Genomic DNA, 17,740 nt, shown 5'->3' on the forward strand with positions numbered 1-17,740 from the left:
CGGATTGCAGTAGGAGACGCGAGCGTTCCGATTGTAAACCCGTACATGTCCATATTAGGTGGTATGCATCTGCTTCCACCGCAGGAACGGAGCAGTATGGACACGTAGCACCCAGTGGTAAATGCGACCAGTTCCACCTTGAGACAACAGCCGGTGTAAGGGCCACCCCGGCCCGAAGCTTAGATCTTTAACACTGGTTGGCTTCAAATATCGTAGACTGTTGACTTACCTAAGTTCAGGCATGTATCAATCTAAATCTCTGGGGGAAAGGAAACAGCGTAACATCTTGCTTTAGATGTATAAAGCAATGCAAAGAAAAAGACGTTTCAAATTATTTGCTTTCTGGGCACTAAAAAAATAGAATCAAGCAAGAAGAAAACTGAATATGTAAACCAATCCTTCACTACAGACGTATTGAAAATAATATCTAAGATAGGAGAATGTTCCACAGAATATCTGAAACAGAGGAAGGCGTGAAAACGGGTTGAGACACGCTGTTGTCCTTGATGGTGCTCGGAAAAAAATGCAGGTTTGAAAATTTTGCCCTTAGAAGAGTACTCGCACACTCTTATGGAGTGAGGTATGCCGAAGACATATATCTCGGGTAGTTAATCTGCTTTTCAAATTCTAGCTGTAGAGTGATACAGCTCGTAATATATTAAAAAATAGTCGCAAATACTTTGGTCTAATATTGATGGAAAATGAGGGTGGGGGGTGCAGGCTAACCTTTGTCGCGCTTGAGAAGACCTTTTATCATAATTAAAATCATTTGAACCGTATGCGCTACAGCTTCTCCGTCTCGTAGCAGAAAAAGAAAAAGATTACTAATTTGTGTTTTCCTAAATAGAAAACACAAATATTTACAATCTGAAACGTGGTGCAAGGGTTATCGTTGGTGTTTGAAATATATTAAGATATACAGGATTAATTAAAAGTTAACTTATTATCACCACTTGTGTCCCTGTGCGTTCTTCAGGTGGCAGGAGGCTCTAGGCAGCTGCAATAAACCATCGTTGGTCGCTAGGCACAGAAAAATGAGTATGACATGGAGGTTGGAATGAGATTACAAGAGGGAAGTCTTTTCACGGGCAGCGTTTTTTGACACTTTGTGAAGAGTTAGGCGTGCACTCTCCTCGTTATCTGCTGTGTGCAGAAGGCACGATGGTGCCCTCAGCGCATCCGAGCTGCGTGTCGGTGGTGTACACCCCCCCCCCCCAAAAAAAAAAAAAAACTTGCACAGTTTTCTACGCAAATGACCCTTCAATTCATTGAAGAAATGCAATAATCTTAGAGGGCTCATTCTTGAAAAAAAAGCTTGTTTTATCCATTCGGTTAAGCTGTTCTCCGGACTATATGTATATCCTACGTATCAACGCATTTATGTAATTAAATTTTTGCTAGTGTTGTATGCATCAGTATTCAACTCCGCGCGTGTAGAAAGAATAATAATAATGAAATTAATTGTCGCGTTTCGCTCACCAGTGCCGTTTTGTCACCGTAGTTTTGCAATCTTCGGTTCAAGTAGGTGAATGTGGAGACATCCTTGAAGTCCTCCAAGTCAGGGTATGGTGAGTAGACGATGCCATTAACAATCTTCGCACGCATCTGAAGAACAACAATAAAGGAATCTGAGTGAATGAATACGACAGGCCTTTGTAAGTTTATTGGCCTTTAGATTTACGCTTTTAAATAGTTTATTGGGAAAAGTGACGCTAGCATAGGATCGGCTTAATTCATTATCCGTAGCAAGTAACAACGCTCGCCGCAGTAAAAATATTCAGAGGATGATGACGTGTCGAGTAATTCTATTTTCGCAGGCGACTGTATATGTGTCAATGACCACTGATGGATGAGATGAACGGTGACATAGAAGGACATCGTATGAATCATTATAATAATACTATTATCAGTAGCATGAACTACTAATAATAACTACTACTACTACTACTACTAATAATAATAATAAGAACTACTAATAATAAACTACTAATAACAGAAATGCCGATGCGATGGGGTGGCGAAAGATATAGCTGAAGTTATTAAGACACAAAGAGGCGCGGGAATGTTTGTAACAATGATTATCATACAGGGGAAGACAAAGGAAGTCGCAAATGTTGGACGCGTCGGTAGGAACAAGCTCAGACGTTAGTCCACTTCGAGACGTCTTCGACACATCTGCTTTTCTTCAGTAGTGAACGAACTTCTCTGTGTCGGCATGGGATAAAATTTTGGGTGATTTGATTACCGAGCATATCGAAAATGCGCTTTTCGAAGATGTTGTATTGTGCCTTCGCAGACGAATAGTTATTTTTTCTATCTGCTTACAATCGGCTGACTTTTTTCTAGCGTTCATAGTATCGGGGGTCAACTGAAAATTGAGGCCAGCATAGATTTTAATACACACACTAGCTCGTAATTGATGTGTCGTGAAATGAAATGTCAGAAGTACAACAGTAAAAGCTGTGAGTTCTGCTCTTCTCGCGACCGAAAGCCGACGCTCTAACGAGGCAAAAAAATAACCAAAGCCACATTTGTAGCCCTATTTCCCAGAAATGAAACAAACTCACGTAGCAGAATTCTTACAACGAAATCGAACCATGATAGAGTCAAGCAGAAAAAAAGGAACGAAATTGAAAGCACTGAAGAAGCACAACAGACTCTTGGCGGAACACTAGTAAGAAGAGAAAAAAGACAATATCCTAGCACTCAAGAACGCATTCTTAACTACCGCACATAAGGTATCATAACGTAACGTATCAAGTAATCAACTACTCGTTTTGACTAGGCTATCGAAGGAACACTACAATTACGTTGCAGTTTGGTAAGGGATTTGAATATAATAAGCCACAGGACGCACTGAAGTTTCCTCTCTACCGTCCACATCTGGAGTGGCGTAGGCTGATCCGCTGCGGTGCATTTCGGGATGCTGCATCATCACCTGTGTGGCACTTCGTGGTGTTGCGTCATCAGCCGAGTGCGCAAACCCTTGTACAGCATGTTACAGAAGCCAGGAGAGCTTTCCTTATACTCGTATATGGTGAAAATTTCGCGTTTCTGTCTTGTTTTGTTGCTTTTCTGGGACCGCTCAAAAGTGCACCATGACTATGTGGACACGCCGTGTTTGCCATAGGCTATTTCCTGCTGTACCCTCAACCACGTCCAGGGCACGCTAACACGCCCGCGAGCAAAAATCAAATTCTAATTGTAAACACGATTGTATATGCAAATTTCAAAGCGATTCCTTGGAAATCCTGCCAAATCCTTCTGTACGCTTCGGTCTTTGGCCTTTTTCCGCGTGGTTTTTCCGCTGTAAACCCGCACAAGGAAGTTCTGTTTCAGACTTTTCAGCAGCGTTCGCGAAGCTTCCAGTTTTGGCAGCACACGCGTACGCTTTTATCCACACGTTAGCGGGAGGCCCATAATGCTAGCCACAAATTTTCTCGTGCGATTCTTGGGGCCCCCTGTAGCACTCGTCGGACTGTTTCCGCTGTTTATACAAAACTACCCAAGACCATACAGTGTCTGCCAACTGTGAAGGCAGTCTGACTACCACTTCTCTGAATTTATCCGTCCGAGTCAGACTAGAGAACGTGTTGTTGCTTCACGCCTCTTAAAAACCGCGATTTCGAATAATGCATGAAAAAGCTTGACTCGTATGGTCTCCTATATTCACGTTTTGAGATTATTCTCAGTCATACAAACCACTATGAGCAGTTCCTACTCATAAGTAATATGGGCTGTACGTAGGCTTTCTTTTTTTTTCTTTAGTTCACCCTGAGAAGACTTGTATATTGTGGTTGCCATACTTTAAGTCACCTTGCTTTCATCTCCCCAAATATATTTCCCTCATCTGGTTTCTTTAAATGTAGAATGACTCAAAGAAAGTAATAAATCTTTTCAATAGAGTATGACTCATATAAAGGAATAAGCAAGTCAATAGCCCGATGCTACAATCTTGAGCGGACGTGCTTCGAATCAAAAATAGGCTCAAGCGCCCGAAGTTCGCAGAGTTGGCCAGCGAGATATGATAGGCTAGGTTGATTGGGTTTATATAGATGATGACAGACACCAGGAGTCGTAAAAGGAAAATCACTAAATCATAACAGCGAATTTCAATTCTTACGGAAGTTGTTTTATGACATGTATCGAACAAACTTATCGTGATGCGCGTCGGTTGGATTGAAATGGTTTTGACATTGTTGCGCATCAGTAGTCATGGTTGACATGAATTGCCTTTCTGCTAAGACCGTGTGACGCGTTTCCATGAGCAGGTAACTTTCTTGGGAAGCTATCAGAACCAGAGAACTTGAGACCCAAAGGTGAGCCATAATTGAAGATCTAAGCACTCGTGTCCAAATACGGAGCCCTCTAAACCTATGTATGTCATATAACCGCCACGATGACGAGGGGTATTCTGCAAATCGCCACTAAGTGCATGTTGCACTTAGTGAACAGTTACAGACTACGTCCCTGCCTCCCTCTGCTTTTGTGCTGTAACTCCTACCAATTGTTGGAGAACTATTACAAAATGGAAGAGTCACGTACCTTGGAGACGAAAAAAAATAGCCGGCCAAATATGCCCATTCGCACAACCTAACATTGTTCTTGGCTTTTCGGTTCCCGTTAAAGGACGTCAAGACCCGTGGGATGAGAAACATAGCCGCGGCTTCCAAGTCACTTTAGATGCTTTCGCAGGTGGTGAGAACTGGTGCGATAGCCGAGTAAGTTGCAGTTGACGGTCCTTTTCGGAGAGTTTGTTGGGAACAGACACTGTAATATGAGCACTGCCATATTTCGGCTGTCGCCCTGAAGTGCTATAAAAAACGCCGACCGAGACCAAACCGCTCAGATCTGGTAAGTTAGCGTTAGCTTCAAATTCCACAAAATATAAGTTGTCGTATGAGCAAGGTTCTTCCATTTGACTTTCTATCCCACTTGGATTTAGCCGCGCAGTTATTCGTAATTTTTCAGCAATACCATCTCATTAGTCGCCACACCATCCATTAGGCCATGTCACCATCTGCTGGCCTGGGGTTTTATATCCCTATTCCCGTCCTCGTTATTTGAAGTAGCAGACAATGTCATTCGATCACATCGTCGTGAAAGAGCGGCTCCGGATGCTGCCAGACATCTTCTCCTCTATCTTGACATTCTGGAACTTGCCTGCGTCGATGCTAAGTTCTGCGTATATGTTCCCCCTCTCCTGAACAGCGTACTAGCGGAGAAAAAATATTGGTTGCGTTGTAATTCTTCTGAGCGAGTGCACAGGATGTTGGGCGTTGCGTTATGGCAGACCGATAGCTTCGAATAGTGTAGCCTCTTGAACACTCACGACCATATTACTCGCCACAAGCGGCGATCGTATAGTGTGCCGTAAAGGAAATTGTACGCATCCCTCCGTGTGTTCGAAAATGCATGTATGAGCGCGCCAGTGAGACAAGGGGTCATTAAAGCTGGAGATGGCCGTAGACTGAAATTATTAGCATACAATTGCAGGTTTATTTTTTGATAGGGAGCGAGACAAAGGAGGCAGAAAGCTGAAAAAGAAAAAGAAAGTGTGAGTTTTGCGTGAAGGAGATTCATTGAAAACAATAATTAGGGTTAGGGTTGCGACGAAGGCTTGTCAGAGCACAGGCGTTGTGAGCAGCCTGCCAATGGGGTTGCAGGCATCGCACCTCGGTGGTTCACGAGATCAAAACCAACGGAAAACCGTCGGCGCTGGTGAGCGTCCAAGGATTACATCAATTTAGCTTGACGGTCATCAAGACGTGGCATGCACACAGCTGCTCAGGACGAGTCTAGGCCACTGTGACCGCCGTTAAATGAACCGAGAGAAGCTACACGGAACCGACAACAAATACAAAAATGATCTGTCTCCAACCTCCTGGTAGCATCAATACACGTCGTGTTTCAGAATATCAGCGAAATACTAACAAACGAAAGCTTAGAAGCCAATGTAAGCTTTGATTTTTTTCCGCAGGAAACCATAATATCCCATCTTTTTTTGGTTCAATATGTGCGTACTTGCTGTGTGCAGAATGAACCACGATATGCAAGTCTACAGCTCCTGTACTGTCGGCTGTTCACCCCTGCGCAGAACACTTTGTTCGTGGTGCACTGAAAATAATTGGCAGCTTCAGCCGAAGGGCGTAGCATTGACAGCGATATAAAGATATGGCCTTGCGCTTGAGCTCCTCCAACAGTTTTTTGTTTCAGCTCTACTTGGATACGTTACGTTGGTGCGGCAAAGCACGCAGGGCAATTCTAGCTGCGCAAAAGAAACAGCGCCCCGGCAGCTACCAGGCATCTCACGACGCTGGCCTGACTGAAGAGCGTCGTCGATGGTGCTGCACACTTGGTGCCTCAGTGGTGTACGAAACTGACGGGAAACATCCGATGTTGTTCAGTTCCCAGTGAAATGTTAGATAACGTCATCTTCAGGTTACTCTCCACACCTCTCTAACTTGTTCTTACGCACATTGCCTCAGCATGAACGCTAGTGGGGTTATAGCATACGTGCCCATTGCGATCATGCCAGCAGCTGAAGATGGAACGGTGCCCCGACCGCCAAAGAGGAGACTGAGGGTAACGTGAGGCAGTGCGCGCACTGTGGTTTGTAACCTTCGCATCCAAACGCACTCTGTCTCTCTGGAGGCCGTGTAACCCTACATACGAGAGCTGCGCATTCGCTTTCGATAGCGTGACGCTGCGATGGTGGCAGCGATGGTGCCAACGCAGCATTGAAGGCTTGAACGCGCTTCAACCATCCTTATAATTGCTACCGCAATGATGGCATGATGCCGCCCTTCTTTATGAAAGATGTTGAAGAACGGTGAAACGGTGTTGACATAGGAGGCAACATTGCTCCTTGATGTATCTTGGGGCGCTGTAACGTAAAACTGTTCCTAACGTTTTTGTTCCGATTCTGCAATCAGCCCACCACGACTGGTCAAAAACATTTTTGGACCACCCCCACTTCACCTGTCTGTCACGCGTCGTCACGAAAACCGCGATAGCTTCTCATCTGATATGAAGTGTACACATCGATTATGCATGATTTGACAGAACAAAAAAAAGTTATTTCTGATTCGACGCCTTTTCGCCATTAGCACTCGGCTGTAGGTCAAGAGTTTTCGGGCTGCACCCACTTCACCTGACTGCCACGCGACGTCACAAAACTGCAAGAACTCACCACGTCAAAGTGACGTGTACTCGCTAAAGATGCAATAATATGCCGAACAAAACTGAATTTTCTTCTGAATGACCGCAGCCTGCCCCGTTCCGAAAGGAATAAAAGATGGCTGCCGCCGATCGCTCAGGCACTGGCTACTCGCAACTGCCGGAGAGCATGGGTTTATTTGCATATAATAAATGTTTTTGCGTGACCGTGGAACGCTTCTGAGAACTTTCGGCAAGTTTACGACATCTTCCGCCAATTATTATTTGCTGGGGATCCGTTTTAGCGTCATTCCTCAGCTTCCGTTGCATGCCGCCGCGATTTTCTTCCAGCCACCGCAAGCTAACTAAGGGAAAGCGGACCAATCGCAGACGACGGCACCACCTTCTTCATACGGTTATCGGTTTTCAGTGCACTGGCTCGGCCCATCGAATCCCTCTCCACTTGAGCGTTGCGTCGCCTCTTGTCAGCCAATTAGATAAGAGAAGCCGCTTAGTGTAGGCAAAGTAGCCTTTGTTAGCCGGTGAAAAAGTGGCCACCCGAGAAAAATAAAACAAGCACACTTGTCAATATTCTAATGCTGACATCTATATGTACTTTCTTATCTTAGTTCGAATACCGGTTTCAATTTATAACGAACGATTGTGTTATACACTTGACCACTTTGAGTACAGTGCAACTAAGGTATTTTTCAGTGTGTGTGTTTCTTTTTTTTTTTACTAAATTGCATTTTCGTGACTTGACATTTTGGTTAGCAATATGTTTAAGATTTTTTTGTTCTGTCATCTTCAGACGTTTCGTTTCTCTTTTAGTGGAATGTACATCACAAACTGCCTACTTGTACCGTTGATTATTTCTGAACCTTTTTGAGCGTCACCTGGTATGTCCGGAAAGGGGGAGAGAACTAATAAGGCTGTCTGTACATATTCTTATTCCTCCCTCGCCCTTGCTGATCAGAATAAAGTGCACTGTTCTGCTTTATAACATTGATGAAGAACATTTAAATGAGTTTGAGGAAAAGCAAAAGAAGAAAGGGAAATAGGTTCTTCGCGAAGCACAAGAGTAGTTGAGCACTTGTAGCTCCACTGGTTTACCGGTACCTAATAAGCGATAAGCTCTTGAGTCTCAGGCTTTGGATACGATGCATTTCCGAAGAGCTTTTCCAGACCTCAACACCCTGCAGATGAATATTCAACAGATCGATAAACTGGACGTAAGGACTTCACAGTTCAACTCTACAAGCCGTGGAATAAAATAGAAGCCGTGGAGTAAAAGGCGTCGCGAGGAAGGCATGACAAACGTCAGGTAACGAAGATAGAATGACGACGGCGGCAATCACGACGATGGTATGACGAGTGCCTGGCGACTGTATGGGGACGATTGCGTGACAACGACAGCATGACGAGAGAGCGATGACGAAGCTGGAGCGGTGGCGACGCAACGACAACGGCGGCATCGCAACCACGAGCACTCAGGCAGTGGCCCAAGCTAATGGGCAATTTGCTCTGCTGGGTTGGAGTAAAAGGCGTCACGGCGACCGCATGATGAGAGCCGGAGGACGATGACGATGCAATGACGATGGCACAATAAACAGGTGGACATCACGGCGGCGGTACGAAAACAAACACATGACTACTGTATGACGACGATGGCGTGACGACAACAGAATGATGCAGGTTGGACGACCAAGTCCTAACGACGAGGATGCAATGACCATGACGGCATCAGTAACATGAGCACATACCTGGTGGCCCAAGCTGGTAAACTGTATGGGTCCCTGGGTTGGCGTCAGAAGACGGACAGGCGGACGGACATACAAACAGACAGACGGATGCTAATCGGATTAAAACTAATAAGTTTTATCGTGTAAATTAACCGAGTGACTGTGGAATGAAAGCTAGCGACTTTACCGCAAAGAAGCGCCCCAGTTGACAGGGGAAGTCGCTGCATTTAAGAGCGTAGTAATTTTACGGACTTATGTATGCCTACAGTGGAAACGGTACACGTAGTCGCTCTGCTTTCATTGCGGGTCGCAGCTGTATGTCGGCATGTGGAATTTCAACGAACGAATGCTAAGGAAACAGAAAAAAATATAAGTGAACGGGTGACGCAGGTGGCCGGCATTGAAGCGCGCCCGTGTCTATACCTCACTACGGCGGCCGAAATAGATGGATGGAAACAACTTTTTTTTTAAATCCGGCAAAGTTTGACGACCCGGGCTCAGGTCTCCCATGAGGGCACTTCGAGGCCTTGCCTCGTCGCCGCCTCTCGGGCCTGCTGAACAGCCCACTCTTGCGTCTTGAGGTTGCAGCTGCGCAAAGTGGCGGCCCACTTCGACGCAAGCGCCTCCGGAGCTACTGCCATTGTAGCTGATATAACACGACACTCCCACAACATGTGTGAGAGCGTCGCTCTAGTTTCCTGACATAACTTGCAAAGAGCACTCGGGTATTGTGTGGGGAAAATGTGCCGCAATCGCACCGGACTGGGGAAGAGTTGTCGCCAGACGACTGCCTGGCGACATTTCAGTTTGGGGTGAAGGGGCGGTAACCGGCTGCCTAGCTCTTAGTGCTTGGTGATGTCATTGTACCTGACCAAGCGTTCTCGCGTGTTTTGAACCAGGAGTTCCGAACTCCAACAGGCGGTCTCCGATTCTGCCCGGTGGGTCAGTTCTCGCGCAGAGCGGTGTGCTACCTCGTTCAGGTTAGGGGGGGGGGGGGGGGGGGGGCTTGTCGGTGGGGGTGGCGACGTGCGCTGGGAACCACATGATCGCTGTGCTATCGAAGTGCTGTCGACCAGCTTTCCTTAGGATTTGGAGAGCTTCGGAGGGAATGCGCCAAAAACCTCTGTCACCTGACAGCACCACAGGCTTGTCGGCAACATGCAAGTCCCCTATTACGTGGAAGCGGTAGCCCCGCAACCAGTGAAATATCCCTGAGCCTATAAAAATATCCATTTTGATTCATCCCCATCAATAACACCATTTATTCTTTATTAACGAAATTACTGCTATACTTCATGTGATATTAAGCTCTCTGCGGATGACTTATTTATAAAGAAATTGTGTGTTACGCTGTGCACTTGACATTGAACAGGGAGCTCGAGCTGGTGTGAGACGGGTGCAAAGAATGGCACATGTCAGTTAACGCTACTATATCTGTACGCATGTCCTTTACAACACAATAGAATCCCTCGGAATTTTCTTACCCTCTCGGCGGAGCTTGCCTGAATAAAGTAAATAACCACAAATACTTAGGTTTGAAATTCACTTTGTTTGTCTCTTTTGTCAAGTTTAGGCTGTTTTCACTGCTTGTGGACCAAAATTCTTGTACTTGCACTTATGATCCCGCTTAACCTGATCCTATATCTCTCAAAATTGGCATGCAGAAATGCAAAAATGTGTAAAATGGAGGTATCTAGGCTATATTGTATTTTCTACAACTTTAATTACGTGCTATTTAGGAAACGACTAATTGAAGTTCTGAGTAGTAATAGGCAGGAAAAAATGTTTTTTTCATATCTTAAAACTAAAGGAGCAATAGTTATTAAGCTTAATTGCAGTTGTTTGCTGATAAACAGAAATGTGTCATACATTCTAACAGTCTCCTACGCCTGGTAAGAATTCCAAAGCTTGCATGAGTGACGGCATTTTTCTCCCTGTATGGGGTGAAAAAAATGTAGCGGGAAAGTAAAGAAAAAAAGAAATATTAGACAGCAAACTCTATGTTTGGCATAAACATAATAAGTTAACTTCATGAAAAATGAATGGAGATTTCTGAGGCTCATCTCCCCTTAAAACAAATGCCCGTTATATACGCTCACATAGCCCCGAAAGGTCATGGCTACTCACTATGCTTGGGTTAGTTGCGATGACACTACCTCTATGGGTGTCGGTGATTTCAGTGTGGATGTGTCGGGACCAAAAGGGAGCGGTTTACGCGTTTCGAGTTGCAGCCATATCGCTTGCGATACCACACGGATTCGGCCCAACTGACCACCAGGTGGCGCACGTGCAGCGATTTAACATTATCAAAGAATGTGTTTGCAGTAGCGAGTATGGCGACCACAGAGCCATTGTGACCGTCGTTACAGAGTGTCAATCAATCAATCAATCAATCAATCAATCAATCAATCAATCAATCAATCAATCAATCAATCAATCAATCAATCAATCAATCAATCAATCAATCAATCAATCAATCAATCAATCAATCAACTTTATTTCCCTTGGAATAGAAGGAGTAGGGGACTAAAAGCTTGAGCAGCTTGACGAGGTCCCGACCCCGTTACAGTTTACAAAACAGCAGGATGACGGTCAGTCATGGACAAAGAGTTCAAATAAATCAAAGAATATTACATCACATCGAGGAACAAAAAAAAAAATTTGTAACAGAGCGCAAGAAGAATACAACCCAATTGCATAGGCTTGAAATGGCCTGAACATGAAAAACAGCGATCGACAAGTAGAGGGAAAAAAATTCGAAAGGATGTACTATTCCTGAAAATAAATGGGGTATTCCTGAAACAATGAGTGTTGCAATAAAGTCTGTACCGCAAGTTTTCTCACCACGCTGTTTACGGCTCCGCTGACTATCCACATTCTCTGGATGGAATGGCCTTGAATTTGTGTCATTCTAGAATTTTTTTTATACATCTCTGTAGTCTTCATTACCTTCCTCAAGACAATCTAACCATTTCTAGGCCAATACCACACAGTGGGTAGGAGCATCGCGATAGCTGGGACGGATACCGGCGGCAGAGGCGGCGGTACTGGGCACGATCACCATTCAAAGCGGCTATTCAAATGAACCCATAACAGCTTACCTTGTAAAAGTTGATATTCACCAACCTCTACTATTTATTGTTACCCTAGAGAGTGACAGCGCAGTTTGTGTGATCACTAACTCTATGTTTAGCCGAGCAAGTAGGTATGTGCTTCGGGGCATTGTCCTCAATTTGGTGTCAGTTTTCTTGCATACCAGCTTTGTTTGCACGCTCGGCGGGGGCTCTGGATTGAATTGGTAGTTGAAAACGTTAAGCACACAATTTCGCTTTGTGAATCGGCCATGCAGTTTCTCGGTCAGCATTTAGCGTCTTCTAGAACCTCAGTCTGGTTACACACGACATAGGTTCGAATAGGTCAGAACCCCGGTTCCGCTTCTCATAATAGTTCATAACTATCGTTCTGAATTGGCTCGTATGTTTTGAGCAAAAAAATGAAACTTTTGCGAGAAGAAGCTCAGCGTGCATTTATGTCTGAGGCTAGATTACACTGGACCATGGTACGCGAGGCAGGAGCATTCGAAACCTTATAGCTCGTAGCGAAATCACCGGCTGCTAGGTGTGTTTCGCTCGCTTATCCCAGCAGGCATTTCCATAATAACTGTCAGTCCTAAAAAACTATTTTACGCTGTCAAAGGAACTTATGGTAGACATCCAAGTCAGCGATTCACTGGCAGCCGTGCAGGTTCAGAAGCGAGTGGTAGCATGTGCGAGATGAATTTCCGCCTGTGGTAGGCATGCTACAAAAAATACTCACGCATTGTCAGTACGGCGAACGTAATGCAACAAAATGGATCGAAATGTTTGCGAAGCAAAATACCTGCCTGCCCCTCGCAGGACGAGTTTAGCTTTGGAGCACGAAAGCAGATAAATTTGGCGGTCAGCAGTGACTGATCCGAAAATCGAGTGCTCATTCCCCAAATCGCTCCCTCCGCTGTCTAATGGTTCAGACAGTTTCCGATTGTGCCACTACCCTCTCGTCTTCTTTCGATAAAAAAAAAAGAAACAAGAGCTAACAATACGCGGCTACTGCGTTTAACGCTGCCTGACAACTAGGGAAAAGGTGAAAACATTCTGGGTGTACTTACTGCACTGAGACGCACAGATGCCATTGATTCGCTACAGGACAAATGGCGTTCGCAGCTCCCGCGAGTTTGCACTACTATTCTCGCCAACAGACCACCGACAAATGAACGCCCACTGAGCGACGAACGACAGAATGGCTTTATCGTGCAGTCGCCCTGACAGGCCGAAAGAGAGTACAGCGGGTGCATCGTGCAGTGAACACCTGCCGAGAGCTAGCACGTGTTTTACTTTTTGCTCTTTGTTTGTCCAGAGCAGTGCTAGTGAAAGGCTCGATCGCGGTTATTAGAGAAAAAAAGGAAGAAAAAATTCAATTTAAGGATGTGATTGCAGGTTACATTTTTCAAGCGTTTGTCAACCTCTGCATGAATAAAAATGATTCTATTGGGAAAACTATACAGCGCCCATCAGTGGAGGAGGAATCAAATATATGTATAAATGTGAGCTGACGGTAGAAGCAACCGATATGGGCGGTGTGCCTAGTCGAATGTGCCGTAGCCCAAAGCCGATAGTGAAAGTGAAGGTGAAAGTTTATTTCTTTTCGGCTTAGCTCTTTTCACCAGGCGATGCTAGCCTTCCTGGTACCAGGTGCAGGGTATGCGTATCAGGTGCTTACGCGTATGCGTATATTTCGGTGCTTCTTTAGTACATCTGGAACACGCGGGACTGACGCAGAATGGGTTAGGACAACATTTGTCTGGGGGGCGGGAGTCGGTTTCTTCGCGGTGTACAGAAGCGTCCTACGGTGATGCACGTCTGCGCGTTTTATTGCGTCGTCAATTAGTTGTAGTGGATAATTTTGTTTGTCTAAACCTTTCTTTAGGGCGGCGCAATTGTTTTGAAACCCGGATTGTTCAGAACAGATTTTTTCGAAACGTAAGACTTGATTTTAAGGAATGCTAGTCGTGCAATGTTTAACGTCGTTACTATTGAAGTGCAAATATTGATATCGGCGTGTCATTTTTTGTACAGTGCCGTAGATAGTTTATCATTTAGCATAGAAACGCTGACATCAAGGAAGGTAATAGTGGATGCCGAATACGTGGGAGAAAATGATATGGATGGATGGGTATTGTTAAAGTCAGAAATGAAGGAAAACAGCTCCTATTCCCCATGTGACCAAATTATAAAAAATATTGTCGATGTAACGCTTATAATACAAAATCTTTAGCGCCCGTGTTAGCAAAAATTCATTTTCTAGCTTACCCATAGATATATTGGTGTAGTTGGGGCCAATCCGCATACCCATTGACGTTCCACAAACTTGAACATAGTGTTGACTTTGAAAATTGAAGTTGTTTAGTTCCAAAATAAGTGTCAGCAAAGTAGCAGCCCTCACCTCAGACAAATCTTGTCCTAACACATTCTGTGTCAGTCTCGCGCGTTTAAGATGTACTAAAGATGGATGGATGGATGAATCCAACTTTATTGGACGTCCGGCAATGTTTAACGCGATCCGGGCTCAGGTCTCCCACGGGAGAACGTCAAGGCCCTGTCTCGACGCCGCCTCGATCACGGGCTTGCTGGACTGCCCACGTCTGGATTCCGAGTTCTGAGCTGCGCAGAGTGACGGAACACCTCAACGACAGGGTCTCCGGAGCAACTGCCATCCTTCCTATAACTACGTTGCATTCCCATAGAATGTCTTTGAGTGTTGCTGGCCATTCCTGTACTAAAGAAGCACCAAAATATTCGAATTCCAAGTGAACGCCTCAAAGACATCTTCGCTGAACCACCTAAGGTAGTATACCGTAGAGCTAGAAATATTCGAGATATACTATCATCATCATTCAAGAATGACTGCCATGACGGCATCGGAAGCCATCCTTGCCGAAAACTGCGATGAAAGGTTTGCCCCTACATATGTACATCGCAGGAGGTCACTAGTACGGCTTCAAACTTTCATTTAAAAATGAAACGTAAATTCAACTGCGATAGTGAACATAATACATATGGTGGAATGTACACTATGCAAGAAACATTATATTGCACGAACAGAAGGGCCTTTTAGATTGCGCTTTAAGAATCACAAATTCCACGCAAATGCGTTGCCCCATCCTACCTATTTCAAAACACGTACATCTCCCTTACCACTCATTTGATAAGCTCAAAGTCACGTTGCTTGAATCGGGATTTCATTCAAATTATGACAGAGAAGCCCGTGAACCCTTTCTTATCTATCAGTTTGATACCGTCGCGTCTGGTTTGAATGAAAGTGTTAGAAAATTGAGTTGCGTGGCCACATAGCTCGTCACATCTTCCATGGTTTCCCTTCTTTTTTACCAGTACTGTACTATTTTGCCCTTTTACTAGCACGTCACTGCTTTTCGCTTTTGTTTTCATTTGTTCTTCTTGATTGGTGACATAGCAACTATTCGGTGACGTTTTTTTGCTGTCACTTGATAATTCTTTCGAATTTCGTATGTTGTGCGTATCTTGAAATGATATGTTTGCAAACGCCATCTGTTTAGATATGTATCAAGTGTTCGTCAGAACGATTGACACGCATTTTGTTGGCGCATTTTCTTCGGGGTTTATCTAACACAGCTTCATCTGGTTGACAGGCGCATGTATATAAAGTGTACCTACGCTATGCATGAAGACCGGACCCTGGCCGAAACGTAAATAAATCGCTGTATACGCTTGACACACACACACACACACACACACACACACGCACACGCACACGCACACACACATTTATATATATATATATATATATATATATATAGAGAGAGAGAGAGAGAGAGAGATTGTAACGAAGAAGAGCAGCCTGCCTGCGCCACAGAACCATCGCTACCGGCATGAGCTCGTGGTTGCTGTCTTTCGCCGAACGCTTGTGACGGCTACCCGTTCACGCCCGTTGCTAATAAATCTCTTAGCAAGTGGTGGAGGTGCTGGGTTTCGACCACCCTGAAACTTCGGAGTCGCACTCTACCCCCCATCATGCCCGACGACGCACGCACTCCTCCAGCTCCTCCAACGGCGCCGGCCACCTTGGTTTGTGCCGGTGCCTTGCGTCAGCGAGATCCCCCTATCTTCTCCGGCACAGATGACAAAGACGTTGAAGATTGGATCTCGTCTTATGAGCGAGTGAGTGCCCATAACCAGTGGGACGACGTTACCAAGTTGAGAAACGTCGCATTTTATCTTACGGACGTTGCGAAACTATGGTTTCTAAACCATGAAGCCGACCTCACTTCGTGGTTGGTCTTCAAGACCAACTTTACCCAAGTTTTCGGTCGGCCTGCAGTAAGAAAGCTTCGCGCAGAACAACGTTTGCGCACACGATCCCAAGAGGCCGGAGAAAACTTCACGAGCTACATTGAGGACATTGTCGACCTTTGCAAACGGGGGAACGCGTCGATGTCAGAGGAGGAGAAGATCAAACATATAATGAAGGGTATTCAGGACGACGCATTTCAAATGTTATTATCGAAGAGTCCTCACACTGTCGCTGAAGTGATAGAATTGTGCCAGAGTTACGACGAGTTGCGCAGGCAACGGCTTCACACCCGACGTCCCACCCCACCCGCCGACTCTCTATCAAGCCTTGGAGTCGACGACAACCATGCTGCTCTTTTCGTAAAAATCCAGGAATTCGTTCGCGCAGAGGTCGCCCGCCAGCTATCTTTGATATCTTCTGTCCAGGAACCACCACCTGCTTTGCATCCTACGATCCGCGACTTCATTCAAGAACAAGTATCTCAAGCCGTTCCTCCAGCCGTTGAGCAGACACCAGTCACGGCTCCTCTCACTTACGCTGAGGCAGTTTCCCGATCTCGTCCACAAACGCCCCCGCCGCTCTCTATGCATCGACAACCGACATTTTTGCCGCCATCTATGCCGCTTCACGACCGACGGCATTTTCCTACTATGCTGCTGCCCGACCGACAGCATTTTCCGAATCCTCAACCGCGACTCGGACCTTACCCCCACCAGTGGCGCACCTTTGATGACCGCCCAATATGTTTTGCTTGCGGTGGTGCTGGTCACGTGGCGCGCCATTGTCGTCGTGGCATGCTTCCTCTTCAGAACATCCGGCGAGCGCCACCTTTCCCCGCTCCGTTTTCCTCTTCGCCTTCCAGCCTTCCTACCTCTTCCTTTTCCCCTGACCGCCCAACCGCCTCTACTCGCCGCTCACCATCTCCCCGTCGTTGCTCGCTTTCTCCGATGCGGCGCCGTCCCGTGTCCACCGATCGGGAAAACTGATGGCCGCAGTTCCCGAGGCACGCACGAACTGCGTCCACGTCGCAATGCCCAAGTCCTCGTCCCTCTCCAGCCAACGTAATTGAAGTCTCTGTTGAAGGAATCGCCGTCCTGGCACTTGTAGATACAGGAGCCGCCGTATCCGTAATTTCCGCCGAGCTCTGCCGCACACTACGAAAGGTTTTGACGCCTCTCTCCGACTTCTCCCTTCGAACTGCGAACGCTCAAAATATAACGCCTCTCGCTGCCTGTACTGCTCGCGTCTTCATTCAAGGTCTACTGTATACCGTCGAATTCGTCGTGCTGCCCACATGTTCCCATGACATCATATTAGGCTGGGACTTCCTTGCAAATAATAACGCCGTTATTGACTGTTGTCACGCCGAACTCGAACTTTCTGCACTTCCCGACGTCGAGACTATCGAAAACGACCCTTCCAGTGTTAAACTGTTTGTTTCCGAAGACAATTTCGTCCCTCCACGCTCTTCC

The 17,740-nt window shown here is 45.8% G+C and overlaps 1 protein-coding gene across 1 annotated transcript in view; it reads right to left on the reverse strand.

Annotated features, from left to right (window-relative positions):
- The window catches only part of LOC126543476 (uncharacterized), a 61,510-nt gene extending 47,976 nt beyond the window's left edge, over window positions 1-13,534 (reverse strand). The window contains exons 1-2 of the mRNA XM_055062441.1: window positions 13,048-13,534; window positions 1,480-1,605 (exon numbers count right to left, since the gene is read on the reverse strand). Of these exons, the coding sequence (XP_054918416.1) occupies window positions 1,480-1,605; window positions 13,048-13,233 (312 nt within the window). The 5' untranslated portion in view covers window positions 13,234-13,534. The remainder of the gene's footprint in view (window positions 1-1,479; window positions 1,606-13,047) is intronic.
- Window positions 13,535-17,740: the final 4,206 nt, after the last annotated feature.

Source organism: Dermacentor andersoni, chromosome 10 (genome assembly GCF_023375885.2).
Source record: "Dermacentor andersoni chromosome 10, qqDerAnde1_hic_scaffold, whole genome shotgun sequence".
Lineage (NCBI taxonomy): Eukaryota > Metazoa > Arthropoda > Arachnida > Ixodida > Ixodidae > Dermacentor > Dermacentor andersoni.